The sequence below is a fragment of the Denticeps clupeoides genome, chromosome 1, assembly GCF_900700375.1.
Source record: "Denticeps clupeoides chromosome 1, fDenClu1.1, whole genome shotgun sequence".
Classification (NCBI taxonomy): domain Eukaryota; kingdom Metazoa; phylum Chordata; class Actinopteri; order Clupeiformes; family Denticipitidae; genus Denticeps; species Denticeps clupeoides.
Window position 1 is genome coordinate 2,143,645 of NC_041707.1, and position 15,680 is coordinate 2,159,324.

Here is a 15,680-nt window from a genome sequence, read left to right on the forward strand (position 1 = left end):
CGGGTCGCGGGGTCATGACCTCCAGCAGGAGCTAATGGGAAAAATGCACTCCTCTCTGCATTAAATGGCATTTTTAACACGTTAAACGTCCTTAAGTTCATATTCGTGTGAGAACCGTGTTTGTGTGTGTTTGTGTGGTTCCGTGACCTCGGCCTGCACCTCGGAACAGATGGGGCGATGTGTTCCGGGCGGAGTCGCCGGCCAGTTAATCGCCTCCTCAGCTGGAGCTCCAGTCAGCTGATTGATCTGAAGTGGGTCTCGATTAAAAATTCATCCTCCCGCGACCTCGGAGTCCCCGTCCCCGTCCCGAATAACATTTCACTTTTCAGCCCACGTCAACAGTCTGTGTCGCGGAGGCGGATCAGGTGCTGGGGCTGTAGAGACCTTGACAGTACCTGAGTCAGCTGTGAAGGTCTCGGGTTTTGAGACATTTCATTCTACATTTACAGCATTTATCAGACGCCCTTATCCAGAGCGACTTACAATCAGTATTACAGGAACAGTCCCCCCCTGGAGACACTCGGGGTTAAGTGTCTTGCTCGGGGACACAATGGTAGTAGGGTGGTAGTAGCCTAGTGGGTAACACACTCGCCTCTGAACCAGAAGACCCGGGTTCGAATCCCACTTACTACCATTGTGTCCCTGAGCAAGACACTTAACCCTAAGTTGCTCCAGGGAGACTACTGATTGTAAGTCGCTCTGGATAAGGGCGTCTGGTAAATGCTGTAAATGTAAATGTAAATGTAGTAAGTGGGATTCAAACCTGGGTCTTCTGGTTCATAGACGAGTGTGTTACCCACTAGGCTACTACCACCCTCTAGCCATGGTGGTAAAGGTTAAAGGTCAGACTTGGGGGGTCGGGTAACGCTGAATGATGATTTTTTTTTAGGTCAGAATTTGATCCTTCCTGTCCAGCAGTGGCTTTAAGCCTGGAGAGCCATCACTGCTGGTTAATGATTGGTCGGTCGGTCGGTCGGTCGGTTCTCTTTACTGACAGATGCTCGGTGTGAATGCAGCGGAACCCTGATGGACGTTTTCCGTCTTCTTCCTCTTTTGACGTCACAGTGTTGCACCCGACACCGTCGAGTCAACAAGGACACGCATTTAAATAATAGATGTTGACTGATCTTTTTTTTTTTAGCCTTTTATCAGCGAGCCGACATCTCGTGAGAAGAGATTAAGACCTTCAGCGAGAACAAAGCATGGATGATCGTTCACATGAATTTTTAAGGGCTTTTCTCAGGAACACTCAGGCCCTGAGCCAGGCGCTGAGCTGATTAGCCGAATCAGGCGCCTGAGGCCGGGCCACTGGGAAAGCCGGCCGTGGTGGAGGTCCTCGCTGAGCTCATGGTGGAACTCCGAGAAGGGAAGAACGTCGCAGTTCCCCGAGGAACTGGCAAACGCCACATTCGAACAACACGAAACACAACTGTCATAAATGCTATGAAGGTCATTTAATTATAATTACATCACTGCTTTTAAATTAGATCCCCAATAAAGGTCTTTCGTGTTCAAGTGAATGAATGATGAACTAAAGGAACTAAACGGTTGTCTAAAGGTGAATGAACTAAAGGTTGTCCAGCTGAATTAGTAGTTTCTGGAGACCACAAGGGGGCGATGGATGAAATCTTTTATCACCGGTAAACTCAGGTCAGAATTTTGGCAGTTTTAACCCTAAGTGCTTCACAATTGGCGGGCTGGTGAGGGGGATGTGGGCGGAGTAAAATGAAGGCTGTAAAGTGTGAAGACCCCCCCGTCTACCTCTTTTCTTCTCCATTTGATGTGAAGTGAAGTGATTGTCACTTGTGATGCACAGCACACGGTGCACACAGTGAAATTTGTCCTCTGCATTTGTCCCTTGGTGAGAAGTGGGCAGCCATTACAGACCTGGTCTGCTCATATAAGGGGTGATGGGCAGATCTCTCTTGACCCCCCACAGTGTCCTGGCACGGCCAGTAAATCAAGGCATTGGTCAAAACAGACATGTGACCCCCCCCCCCCACATATGCTGCTTGTCACGAATCTGCTGCCGTGACGCTGACGCAGTGTTGACTCCGGCGTTCTGCACTCGAGGAACTGAAGCGCTTATTCGGCTTCTGCTGAAGGACAGGGAACCTGATGTCCTCTCCTGGAAGGACGGGCGGCTCTCCAGCTCATTATTGCAGCGTTCCCGAGATGAGGCAGCTGGGAAAAATGCGTTCTGGTGGTAATGAACGAATGCTGCACATGCAGCAAAGTACTGGAGGTTATTTAAAAATGCATTTTATTACATGCACCAACGCGGCGACTTCTTCCCCTTCAAACCTTCATCATATTCCGGCAGCAACAAATAACCAAATAAATATCTGTAAAATCTGACCAAAGTATTCGTCCGTAATGGGTGCAGTAGAACTGGAGAGAGGGTGGTCGTGTCCGTCCTGAGGTCATCTCTTGGCTCCTCTCTCTCGCTCTGAGGGAGAGAGCAGACTTTGGTGATGTCCAATCAGCGATCCAACTGGAATGCCTCCCATCATGCACCAGGGCGGTAGAAGCACACTCGCCTGTGAGCCAGGAGACCCAGGTTGAAACAGTTCAAACTGTCCCTGTCACTACTGGTTGTAAGTCGCTGATTGCCCGAAATGTAAAATTTCAGTGGGGTCATGTGATCGTCAAAGTCGGTCTTCTGCATCCTTGGCGTGTCTCTGGCAGCCAAGTCTGGCATTGACCAGAGAATCAGGACGTTTGGGGTTCTGGTTTTTGGACGTACGTGTTAATGCAGCTGCCTGTTGCTCTGGGGAGTCTGAAGAACGTGCTGTTTGAGGAAGGGTGGTCTGATCTCTCCTTGGTGGCGAACAGGAATGGATGCTGCTGAGAAATGCAGACTCGGTCCTGCAGCGATCAGAATGTGGGATGCGGAACCGCGTTGAGCGATGAGAACGTGCAGAACGATGACACCTGACCTCCTGGAGTATCCGGATTCGCACCTCTGCAGAGTTCTCCTTCCGCATTTTCACGGTAACCAGTGACCTCTGGCGTCCCACCATGTGACCTCAGGCTAGCTGTGATGTGGGCGGGGGGGACGAGTGAAGTGGAAAAAATCGTTGTGGGGGTGGAGGGGGGGGTCCCATTTAATCAAGAGCGGCGCTGCAGACACGCCGCAGTGCTGAGGGTCTGCTGGAGTCCAGCCTGCTACATCAGCACCGCGGAGACGCCGGTCACCCCACGTTACACACACACACACACACACACACACACGGCCCGTAAATCTCGTCCTGTACAGTGCGAGAGAGGAAGGACGGAGTAAAGGAGACGCTGGAGACGCCCGTTAATCCTGCCGTCTGTCCCGCGCCGGTGCTGAACTCCAAAGCTGCTTTACTTCATCAACTCGTCTGTCTCATTACTGCATTAGTCCTGATTTAAATCCGCCGCCTCCGTCCTCCGCGCGTCATTAGCGTTATTGTGGCTGTGCTGTCTGCTCGGGACGCCGTGCGAAGAACTCGGGCCGGACGCTGCAGGGCTGTCTCTGATGCGGACGTGAGCCGGAGGACGGGCTGAAGGACGGAACTCCCCACAGAGGCCTCCGACACTCGATACGACCCCCCGAGTGAGTGTGTGTGTGTGTGTGTGTGTGTGTGAGTGTGCGCACACGCGCAGTTCTGCTATTCAGGGGATTTGCAGAGACACCACATGCGGGTTTGACGGAACTGAAGGACTTCCAGACAGTGAGCATTGTGGGTGGCGGTCCGTTATTTACATTTACGGCATTTACCAGACGTCCTTATCCAGAGCAAGTAGTTACAGGGACAGTCCCCCCCTGGAGACACTCAGGGTTAAGTGTCCTGCTCAGGGACACGATGGTAGTAAGTGGGGTTTGAACCTGGGTCTTCTGGTTCACAGGCGAGTGTGTTACCCGCTAGGCTACTAGCACCCGTTATCCGAGTGGATCTGCAGGTCTGGACATCTGCTTGGCTGTAGCTGTGTGGAGATGATGGTGTTGAAGTCTTCAGAGCTTTTCAGTTCTGCACCGTTGCTCAGTCCAGTCAGTAAAGTGAACGTGATTGTTTGTCGTACGTGACACCCGGCGGCAGGTTCCCAAAATGCAACGCGTCCCCCGTGTTTAACCGTCCCCCTCGGTGAGCAGTGTGTGGGGACGGAACCTTCCGATCGCCGCCAGGCCGCCACTGCAGCAGCTGCAGGCATCAGGAACAGTTCCTACCCCAGTAGCCATCAGGCTATTCAACACGTAGTAACCGTGGATCTGTACGTGTAATAAACCAAGTTACGTAACACTGTCACGTTATGTGACTTATGTATCGTCTTCCGTGTCTCATGGGAGGGGATTTGAAGTAAGAATTTCATTGTGCTCCGTACGCTGTACTTTGTACATATGACAATAAACCTCAACCACAACCACACCCACCTGAGTCACTTCAGTCCTGAGTGGACGTGGGTCGTAATGCCTGCTCGGCAACAAGCACCTTCGTCTGGATGCTAGAACATCAGGCCCCACCAGGTGCTGTGGCACTCACCGGCTTAATGAATTCGCCGGCTTAAACGTCGTAAATTTACTTTTGGAAGGTTCTGCTGTTCCATTGTTCTCAAGGTCTTTGGCAAATTTGGCCATGAAGATGGTCCATCTGGGGTGTGGGTTTAAACGGTCCTGGTCACTGACGAGGCCGCGCCCACAGAGGGCGGGTCCAGGGGTCCGTTGTCACCAAACGTCAGGATATTGGGGGCAGTGGTGGCCTAGCGGTTAAGGAAGCGGCCCCGTAATCAGAAGGTTGTCGGTTCGAATCCCGATCCGCCAAGTTACCACCGAGGTGCCACTGAGCAAAGCACCGTCCCCACACACTGCTCCCCGGGCGCCGGTCATGGTGCCCACTGCTCACTCAGGGTGATGGGTTAAATGCAGAGGACACATTTCACTGTGTGCACCGTGGGCTGTGCTGCTGTGTATCACATGTGACAATCACTTTTTCACTTTAAAAAGATATTTGCTTCGCGCTGTCGTGCCGACGGTTTCCTCGGCGTGTGAATATAATTTTTCGTGTTTCTCGTCCTGTGTCCTCTCTCCAGTCCATCCCCGCTTCTCCGAACCTCGCCATGGCGTCGGCCGCGCCTCCGGAGCCCCTGACCGCGCTGTCGCGCTGGTACCTGTACGCCATCCACGGCTACTTCTGCGAGGTGATGTTCACGGCGGCGTGGGAGTTCGTGGTGAACCGCAACTGGAAGTTCCCCGGCGTGACCAGCGTGTGGGCGCTCTTCATCTACGGCACGTGCATCCTGATCGTGGAGCGCATGTACCTGCGGCTGCGGCCCCGCTGCCCGGTGCTGCTGCGCTGCCTGATCTACACGCTGTGGACGTACCTGTGGGAGTTCGGCACCGGGCTGCTGCTCCGCCAGTTCGACGCCTGCCCCTGGGACTACTCCCAGTTCCGCTACAACTTCATGGGCCTGATCACCGGCGAGTACGCCGTGCCCTGGTTCTGCGCCTCCTTCATCGTGGAGCGGCTGGTCATCCGCAACACGCTGCGGCTGCGCTTCCAGGAGCAGGCGGAGCCGGGGCGGGGCCGGGGCGCGTGCTGCGCCGCCAACGGCTACGTGAAGGCGGACTGACGCCCCCGGCCCGTCACCTCCGACCCCTCATGACCTTCCATGTCTGGCCTGGCGTCCAATCGGAGCGAACGACTCGAAATGTCAAAATACACACACACACACACACACACACACACACACGCGCGCAGCTGCGTCTGTATCTCAGGCGATCCGTCAACTTCCCGGCGTCTCCATACGGGACGAAAACCCAATAAAATGCTTCACCAAGAAATCGGCTTAGAAACATGCAAAATGATGAAAGGTTTTTTCATTTTCTTATTTATTGCTTTTAGTTGCGTAGCTAGTAAGAGAACCGCGGGTGCGATGTGCCTGAGATCCGCGTTCTTCTCCCGTTTTTTTAAACTAGAGGACCCTTGCGCTTGAATCTGCATGAGACGTGTCTTCCGAATGTAGTCCACATTTCCGCCACAATTCCGCTGTTTTACGGCTGGAGGGCTCGACCGGAACGCCTGGTGCTACGCTCTCGACTGATCCGGTTCCTCTCCCGTTCAGGACCCTGGTACGCGTCAGGCCTCGGCACTGATGGAGCACGATGTCCACTGTACATATGTAACGGTCCGCTCCTCTGCTCTCAGCGTGTTTTCCCCGACTGTGTTCATCCGTGTTGCGGAAGCGACTGATGGAGCTGGACGGGTGACGTCTGCTTGATATCTTGGAAGAGATTTTGCTGTAAACTGTAATCTGAGTTTCTCTTTAAAACCTGTTGAGGTCTCTCTCTCTCTCTCTCTCTCTCTCTCTCTCTCTCTCTCTCCTTCGTTTTTTTGCCTGACGGACAAAACGTTTTAGTTTTTCTTCTGCTTCCCCCCCCCGATTTGAACACTCAGGAAGACCACATCCTGTATTACGTGTGTGTCTGTGTCTTGTGTCTGTGTTTTACATAATAAATTGAATATTGGAAACAAATGAAAGCCGCTCCTTGCTGCTGCTTCATTGGGATTCTGTCCCGATTTAGGACTCTGTCCTGGGCCAATCACGCTCGTGCCAAGATTTTGTTCCTAAAGGGTTAACACACTCGCCTATGAACCAGAAGACATCAACAACAGCCCGAAACCACAAGCAGAACATCTCAATGGGCTTTACGACCATCTCTGGACACAAGGAACAACTCTCTAGAACCCTAGTAGGATTCAAAACCTGCAACTAATCATTCTGTCCCTGAGCAAGACACTTAACCAATCATTACTGATCATAAGGGGGTCTGGGGAATACCATAAACGTTGATGTAGCCCAAGCTCCAACGTGACCTTTAACCCCTAACACATCCTACATACGACAATGGCGGATAACACGTTCAACTACCGGAAATCGTCTCTACGCTGCACATTTCAGCACGGAGGAGAACTAGACGCCGAACAAGGAGAGCGGGGAGTTACAGCGCCACCTACAGGTTAAAAACGCGCTGTTCTAGAGAATGTGTCCTCGTGTGGACGGGGCTTTAGACGGCGTGGAGAAGTCCCTCGTTCCTGAACATTCACCAACGCGTGAGCGCGTGTAACCTGCATCCCCATCCCACAAACACTGAACTTCAACACGAAATTGGAACATTCTGCCCTAGAAGATAGAACATATGGGTCAGGGCATCTCCAGAACTGCAGCTCTTGTGGGATCTTCCTGGTCTGCAGGGGAGAATTGCTCCATCTTCTGCCATATGGGTGGTCATTTTGTTGTTGCACAAAGAGAACCTGTATTTTATTCGTGTTGCACTTGCTTTAGTACAAAGTAAAATAAATACCACAGAAATCGTTATTTTAGTTATGTAGAACTGTGGATATTGCGGTTTACTACGCTGACGTACTATTATTGCTCTTTACCTGTTTAAGTGAAAGTGAAGTGATTGTCATTGTGAAACACAGCAGCACAGAACACGGTGACACGGGGAAATGTGTCCTCTGCATTTAACCATCACCCTTGGTGAGCAGTGGGCGGCCATGACAGGTGCCCGGGGAGCAGCGTGTGGGGACGGGACCTCAGTGGCAACTTGGCGGGTCGGGATTCAAACCCGCAACTTTCCGATTACAGGTCCGTTTCTGATTATGGGTCCAACCACTGCCTACTAATGTAGCGCTACCACTGTTTACCACGGTACCATTTACCGGGGGAGTGGTGGCCTAGGGTGGTAGTAGCCTAGTGGGTAACACACTCGCCTATGAACCAGAAGACCCGGGTTCAAATCCCACTTACTACCATTGTGTCCCTGAGCAAGACACTTAACCCTAAGTTGCTCCAGGGAGACTGTCCCTGTAAATACTGATTGTAAGTCGCTCTGGATAAGCGTCTGATAAATGCCATAAATGTAAATGTAAATGATGCCTAGCGGGTAAGGAAGCGGCCTCCATAATCAGAAGGTTGCCGGTTTGAATCCTGAGCCACTGGTGCCACTGAGCAAAGTCACTGTCCCCACACACTGCTCCCCGGTGCCCACTGTCATGGTGCCCACTGCTCACCAAGGGTGATGGTTAAATACAGAAGACACATTTCAAATTCTAATTTTATTTGTCACATACACAGTCATACACGGTATGATATGAAGTGAAATGCTTTAGCGACGGCTACTTACCACAGTATTGCAAATATTGCAAGTATACAGTGAACCAATATGCAAATATTGCTAACATAACCAAATATTACACTTTTATGTGTAACAGGTTGGGTGAAGGTGTGCAAATGAGTAAAGTGAAAGTAAAAAAAAAAAAAAACAATTGTGCAAGATTCTGGGGGGATTGAGTCCAGAAGTGATTGAAATTGAAAGTGCTGGGGTGCATTACTGTTCTGTCCAATGAAGTTTTGTGGTTGTTGAGAGAAATGAAGTGTTGTGGACACTCAACCTTTGTCCTCTCATTCAGATGTGAGCATTCAAATTTATTGCACAAAATTTTTTATTTTGGCTGTTAAATTATTCGATATCAACGTAAAGTCCCTTGCAGTACAACTTTGGTATATTCCAAATGGCGCTCTAGATGGTGCTCTAGACCCAACGCTGGCGAACTTCACCAAATACTCATTTCTTTCACCCTTCCAAGTTGCAGGTAGACGCGAGTATTTTGGGGGCTGAAACGGTCCTGCTCCAGAAGGATGAACTTGGGGCACAAGTCCTGCTGAACTAACGTCCAACGTTCATATTAGACATCGTAGTCTCGATCATGGAGGAATGGTTACATCAGCGGCCTGCTCGCTCCCTGCAGTCCGAACCTAAAGCCGGCTCAGCTGGAAGAGTAGCCGTGGTTCACACCGCCCTCACGATGATACGGTCAATTTTAATATCTTGCTTATCATTCAGGGGCGTGGCCAAAAGCTTTAAGAATGACAAAAACACTGTTTTTCACAATGTTTGCTGCTTCCATTTTTTTAATAGAGTGATCATTTACATTTACAGCATTTACCAGACGCCCTTATCCAGAGCGACTTACAATCAGTAGTTACAGGGACAGTGGAGACACTCAGGGTTAAGTGTCCTGCTCAGGGACACGATGGTAGTAAGTGGAGTTCGAACCTGGGTCTTCTGGTTCATAGGCGAGTGTGTTTCCTACTAGGCTACTACCATCCAGTCAGATGAATTACATCTGGCCTAGCGGTTAAGGAAGCGGCCCCATAGTCAGAAGGTTGCCGGTTCGAATCCCGATCCGCCGAGGTGCCACTGAGAAAAGCACCGTCCCCACACATATAAAATGTTTGTAATTATGCTTCAGTTCCACAGAAACAACTAACAGAAGAAGATCTAAAAGGTTTTTTTGATAATGAAGATTGGCCTAACGGGTAAGGAAGCAGGCCCGTAGATGGAATGGACCACCATGGTGCCACTAGGGTTCCTTATGTTAACTCTACACAACTTACTTATCAACATATGCAAATCACTAAACACTAAAAATTGCAAACGACTGTTTTCTTGCCCCGAGAGGCTTCAGATTTTGAAACACACCTCTGATAAACAGCTCTGGTGGGTGCGGCCAGGTGGGCTGGCCAATCAGATTTCCAGTGTGGCCAGTGCCGCCCCGTCTTCCTCCTGACAAGTGTGGAGAACCACTGCTTTAGATCAGATGATAGTTCTCCACAATCCACCGGTACAGCCACATCCGTGGGTTAATTTGGTAAGTGTTGATTTGATGAAAATGGCATATTAAATATCCGCCGCAAGGAAGGCGCTGACTGTGTTCAGGTTTTTACTTCTTTATATGGCGGGGTGGTGATGAAGGACATTTGCAATAGAGGGCAACGGTGATTATGTGGGACTGTATAGATAAAAGTGGATTTATGTGTCAGAACCGTATCCTGAGTTACTCACACCGTCAGAACAAACACCATGAAATCAGCCGTGAGCCGGGAACGCAGCTTCATGAATGTCATCTTTAAAAAGTTGCAGTGAGCCATAACATTAGGACCGCTGCACCTCACTGCAGTTGCACCCGTGGGGGGCTTTTCTTAGGCAGCAAGTGGACATTTTGCCCGTCCAGTATGTTGGAAATTATGGGCATTTTGTTTCTGAGATTCGTATACTAATGTTCCAAAAAAATCGGAACATGTGTGTGTGTTTTCACCACAAGATGTCACCCTGCCACCGTCGGAGAAGGGAGATCGGGCGCTTTGAGGGCCCAGTGGCGTGGACACAGTTCAGATTTCACCCCAGCCCATGTGACCTCGTTCTGGGACAATCGCCGCAGCTTGGGTTCCTGAGAGGACCCAGAATGGTGAGAATGAGTCAAGGAAAAAGGACTCGATCGTTTCCCAAAGAAATGACGAGTCTGTAATTTCAGTGGTCGGGTTATTTGGACAGTGAGGGACAGAAATCTGTCCTGTTGTCGGCCCCAAAGTCTGCACGTACCTCAGGAGGTTTGGTCCCACTCCTCTGTGCCAATCTTCTCCAGGTCTTTAACGTTTTGTGGCTGATGTCCGGCAACTGGAACCGCGGTTCATTGATGGAATATTGACCGACCCTTTCATGAAACAGCGACACGATGCGTGCAGAGAAACTGACTTTTCATTTGGACCCAAACAAGCAGGTGTCCAGTCCGTAGGATCTTGCTGCGTGCTGATGACTCCACAGTTACAACTGCACTCTGTACGTATTGAAACTGTAATAAGTATGAATGTCTGGCGAAGGTGGCCGGCCGGCTGGCTGGTGGATACCATCGCGATTCGGGCTGCTGTGCATTGTGGGAGTTATGCAGGTCCAGTGAAGCGTTAGAAAGGTGACGACTGCTCTCATTTCCTGCTCAGATCATCACGTCTGGCCAAACAGGGCGGGCCGCTGGAGAACCCTTCTGGTGCCACCCGTCTCACGACTGGGTCAGGCGGAGGAGATTCCGGAGCAGGAGCCAGCACGTATGGGGACGAGGGACACGCCGCACACTTCATAAAACAAGGGAAAACAACCTCTGGCGTTGGGATGGCAGGGTCTTTATGTCTTTGTTCATGCAATGTTGTCTTTTTTTTGGTGATGATCTCAGTCCCGTCCGCGTACTGAGTGTACAAATCGGGAGAAAGTGACCTTTCTGAGACGCGCACGTGATAAGCGTATCAGTAACCAGCAGCCGTCCCAGACGGAGTGCGTCGGTGCTGCCTCTCTGTTTCAGGTGGATCCTCGGGGCCTGGGACTGGATCCCACGCTTCTTATCCTCTTTGTGAGGAGCGGCCCAGACTGGGGGTTAAAAGTGATACCCGCGGCCTTTCAGAACCCGCCAGTGTGTGACTGGGACTGTTTGGACGCTGGACGGACAGGCGGTGCACTTTGGAGACCTGTCCTTTGGTTCATATGCAGAGGGGCTGAAAGGGAACAAGCAGGGTTTGTTGTCGGGTTGTGCTGGGAGAATATCATGTTTACTGCACTCACTGCAGACCGCATACAGTAAAAACCACACACACACACACACACACACACACACACACACACACATACACCAGAACTACTCCACGGTACTCCACGGGTGGTAGTAGCCTAGTGTGTAACACACTCGCCTATGAACCAGAAGACCCGGGTTCGAATCCCACTTACTACCATTGTGTCCCTGAGCAGGACACTTAACCCTGAGTTGCTCCAGGGGGACTGTCCCCTGTAACTACTGATTGTAAGTCGCTCTGGATAAGAGCGTCTGATAAATGCTGTAAATGTAAGTCTCTCTACTCCACGGTACCGGCGTTACCGGGGAATTTGTTGTTTTTCTTGCAGAAAGTCGACTGTGAGGGTTTAGTTAGAATGTCTGGTGTCTGCATTCATCAAGTAAAGACAGAGAAGGGCATTCTGGGTCTGCCAGGACGGCGGCGGTGGACTTTCCTGAGAAGCCCCTCCAGGCCCGTCCCGTCGTCGGTGCACGGCATCACCACCTTCCCGGCCAATCAGCACGCAGCGCTCCAAATAAGGCAGCGACCAACACCTGATCTGACGTCTCCATCGAGTGTGAGAGTTTCCGGATCGAACTAAACCTGCCCAACAGGTGTGCACATGTGTGTGTGTCTACGAAACTGAGACACCATTGCACCATTCCAACATGATCTGAAGAACAAAATCAGCAGAATAACAAATCTCAGCTGATCTGAGATCAGGCCTATAAATTTTCCAAAATCCTTAACGCGCCATCAGTAATATGATAATTCTGTTGATTCATTTTTAACCTGTTTTTGTGTGTGTACCTTCATCAGGAGGAGGAAGAGGATGATGATGGGTGACTGCTGCAGATCCTGAACTTGGCTCTCGCTCCTCTGAAATACGATGGTCCTCGATGAAACACACTCTGTGGTCTGGGAGTTTTGGGGAATTTTTGTACTCACATCCAGTCCAACTGGGTTCTTATTGTGTTTTCATGGCGGGTGTCTGTTTCATACAGATCATTTCGAACGAAAAACACTGCCTTTGTTAGGAAGCGGCAGTTAAGTGAACACAAATCGGCCAGCTCCACCCTCCTTCGCACAATGGTGAGCTTTTCCCACAATGCTTTGTTCCAGCCTCACCTGTAGCTACCACCCTGCAGATGCACCTTTCATCTCGCTACATGTATCTGCGGCGTAGCCCATGACAACAATGATGTCACCACACCTGCAAAATGATAGGATCATGACATAAAAATTCAATTTCCGTCACTCTCGGTTCAATAAATGACAAAGGAGATCGAACATGAACCGTGCAGATTTACAGAATGCTCTCCAGGTCTGGAGATACCCTGAACTGGATCAGGTGGTACAGCTTTCACCTTTTAGTCTGAACCTGGATGCGTTCAGACCACGTCAGGTCCTCTGACATGTGGACACCCAGGTATTTAAAGCCCCATTGGAGTCCCATTGGTGTTGAGGGGCTTCTTGTCTACTTGCTGTCCCCTGTGGAAGTCTACCACTAGCTCCTTGGTCTTGCTGATGTTCATCTGGAGGTAGTTATCCTGAGGTTCTTCGGCACTTCCATGTAGGCCGTCATAAATTGTTGCTTGAGATGAACCCCATCACCACCCTGTCATCTGCATCAACTTCATGGTGGTGTTGGAGTAGTGAGATGGAGGAGTTGAGTGGTAGATGGTATCCTTTGTAGACCTGGTTTGGCGACAACTGTTACTAAAGGGTCACCTCTTCCATCTCTGCAGGACATTTACACCAAGAGATGAAGGACCGTCAAGGTTACTAAAGACAAAACGCACCCCAACAACCACCTGTTCAAGCATCTGAAATCAAGCCAGGACTGAGAGACTCAGGAGGACTTTCTCTCCTCAGGCCATTGGACTGCTGAACCAGGACATGAACCACCACATCTCAGCCCTCACTGGCTGACCACCTGAATGGTCTCTGCTTTCTGTTCATTTCACCATCGCCTTCGATGTGTGTGTGTGTGTGTGTGTATTTGGTTCATCTACATGTACTACAGATCTTCATATTTTCAGCACATCACGGTTTTATGCTGACAAGTGTGTGTTCTTGCGTGTGTTTTATTGTGTGTGTGTGTGTGTTGATGAGGTTTTTTTATTTTATATTCGCCCCAGCTGCCTGCTAGAACACGGCGCTCAGCGCAGCTTCCTGATTGGCTGGGAGCAAGTCGGCTGACTGGGGGAAACGCAGTGATGTAACCGAGTTCAGGAGATAAACGTGCCACTCCTCCCCGACACACACACACACACACACACACACACACACACACACACAGGTGTGGGAAGTAGGTTGAGTGGAGTGGCGGGACAGGTTGTGTGTGTGTGTGTGTGTGTGTGAGTCACTGTTCTTGGTTATCTCAGCTATTGTGTTCTTTTATGTCTGCTGACCTGTTTTTGTAATGACTCTTTTTTTTTTACACACACACACACACACGCACACACACACACAGTTTACGTGATTGGTCTTGGGTTGGTTTCTCATTTTAGACTAACAGTTGGGACATCTGTAGCCACAACACAACCCTCTCTCTCTCTCACACACACACACACACACACACACACTGGTGTATCAGACCACCCAGTTGTGATCCACTCTTCAGGTTGAACCCAGACATTCTCTAAAAAAATGTGAGCGTGTGTGTGTGTGTGTGTGTCATGACCCGTCCATATGGTCCCTCCTAACCTGGTCTGTGTGTCTGTGTTGAGAGAAAGAAAGGAAAGATGGGAAAAAGGTGAAACTGAGCCCAGCCCAGTCTGTCACACGTATCCCCTGCCACCATCCTCACATCTGTAACTGATCACAGAAGCCGTGTGTGTGTCTGTGTGTCTGTGTGTGTGTGTGTGGGTGTGTGTGGGTGGGCCGAGATGACTTTTTATGATAATCTCTTTGTGTCACCTGATATCCGATATTAAAAACTTGGAATGGTTTATTCTGGGAGACAGACGGGTCACTGCTGTCCACAGCTGAGAGTCGACTCTTATCACGCCGAACACACACTAAACACACACACACACACTACACGCTAACTGCTCATTAACACACACACACTTCATGCTTATCTAGGTGGTGTAACGATATACACACATTTGTGAGCTCGATGACCTCTAAAGTTCTGGATTGTATAACTGTGTGAAGTTTAAGGATCTGTGTGGCTTTAAGGATTATTACACACACACACACACACACACAGAACAGGGTTAGTCTCATACAGATCTGTGGACTGGAGCTACTGAGCAGAACGGGGACCAGAAGAGCGAGGACCATGACACCATCACACACCTCCTCCACCCACGATGGAGGCTTTTTTATCAGCCGTGGTAGAGAGTTGCTGTGTGTGAAGGTCAGGCATGGTGGGTGTGGTCCCAGACTGAGCCGATCTGGGCCTTCAGCAGATGGAGGAAAATGAGAGAAATGTCTTCACATGGATCTCTACCATCCATGTGGTTCACCCTCTCTCTCTACCTCTGTGTGTTTGTGTGTGTGTGGTGTTTTAATGTCTGTCTGGCAATGGTTGTGGTGACAACAAAAAGGCTGCTAATGACACGTTGGAGTGAGAAAACACCCAAGCACACACCTTTTCAACTGATGAATCCATGTTGTCCTTCACCACGTGGCGTATGGGACCTTTACAGTCACCGGACCATGCACCCTCACCCCTGCAAGCTTGAGTCCGGAACCTACCTCCAGTATGGGTGCGTCGGGATGTGGAACATGATCTCCTCTCTCCAGGTCACCTCATTTTATTTGCTAGGGCTATGCACCCACGTGTGTTTGTGTGTGTTTTCTTTTAGGCCGCCTTTGTGGGAGGAGCTCCACACCTACCACTGCTGATTGGCTGCCACAAGATTTAAGATTTATAAAGGATCATCTTTAGAGGGTATATGGCAGGGGTGTGGTTTCAGTGGCCACGCCCCCAACGCTTCATCTTGCTGAATATTGCTCATTTTGAAGCCAAATTTTATTATTTTATGGTAAGATCACTGGGTTTTCAAAAAGATAGAAAGTTGACTACTAGTGAAATCACACACGTTATATTTAATATGTAATAATATTCATAGCTACCATCGTCACAGAGAAACTTTCAATGTTTCCAAGAATTAAAAAAAAAAAAAATTGGCCTCTGAACAGACATGAACAGGGTTTGAAGTCCTGATGATAACCGCTGCGTCACCTCCCTGTGTGTGTGTCTGTGTGTTTGTGTGTGTGTGTGTGTGTGAGAGAGAGAGAGAGAGAGAGAGAGAGAGAGG

The 15,680-nt window shown here is 49.9% G+C and overlaps 1 protein-coding gene and 1 long non-coding RNA gene across 3 annotated transcripts in view; both read left to right on the forward strand.

Moving 5' to 3' along the window:
* tmem229b (transmembrane protein 229B) overlaps positions 1-6,498 on the forward strand; it is a 7,237-nt gene extending 739 nt beyond the window's left edge. The window contains exons 1-2 of one of the 2 annotated variants that reach the window (XM_028970764.1): positions 3,245-3,583; positions 5,056-6,498. In XM_028970764.1, coding sequence (XP_028826597.1) covers positions 5,083-5,595 — 513 coding nt within the window. In that variant the 5' untranslated portion in view covers positions 3,245-3,583; positions 5,056-5,082 and the 3' untranslated portion in view covers positions 5,596-6,498. Of the gene's footprint in view, positions 1-3,244; positions 3,584-5,055 lie in introns of those variants that run through there. The other variant, XM_028970753.1, reaches the window with a different exon arrangement.
* Positions 6,499-9,585: 3,087 nt separating this feature from the next.
* LOC114784908 (uncharacterized) lies at positions 9,586-15,671 on the forward strand. The gene is made up of 5 exons (XR_003748948.1): positions 9,586-9,680; positions 10,134-10,277; positions 10,807-12,020; positions 12,226-12,498; positions 13,155-15,671. It is a non-coding gene; the product is annotated as an uncharacterized LOC114784908 (long non-coding RNA).
* Positions 15,672-15,680: the final 9 nt, after the last annotated feature.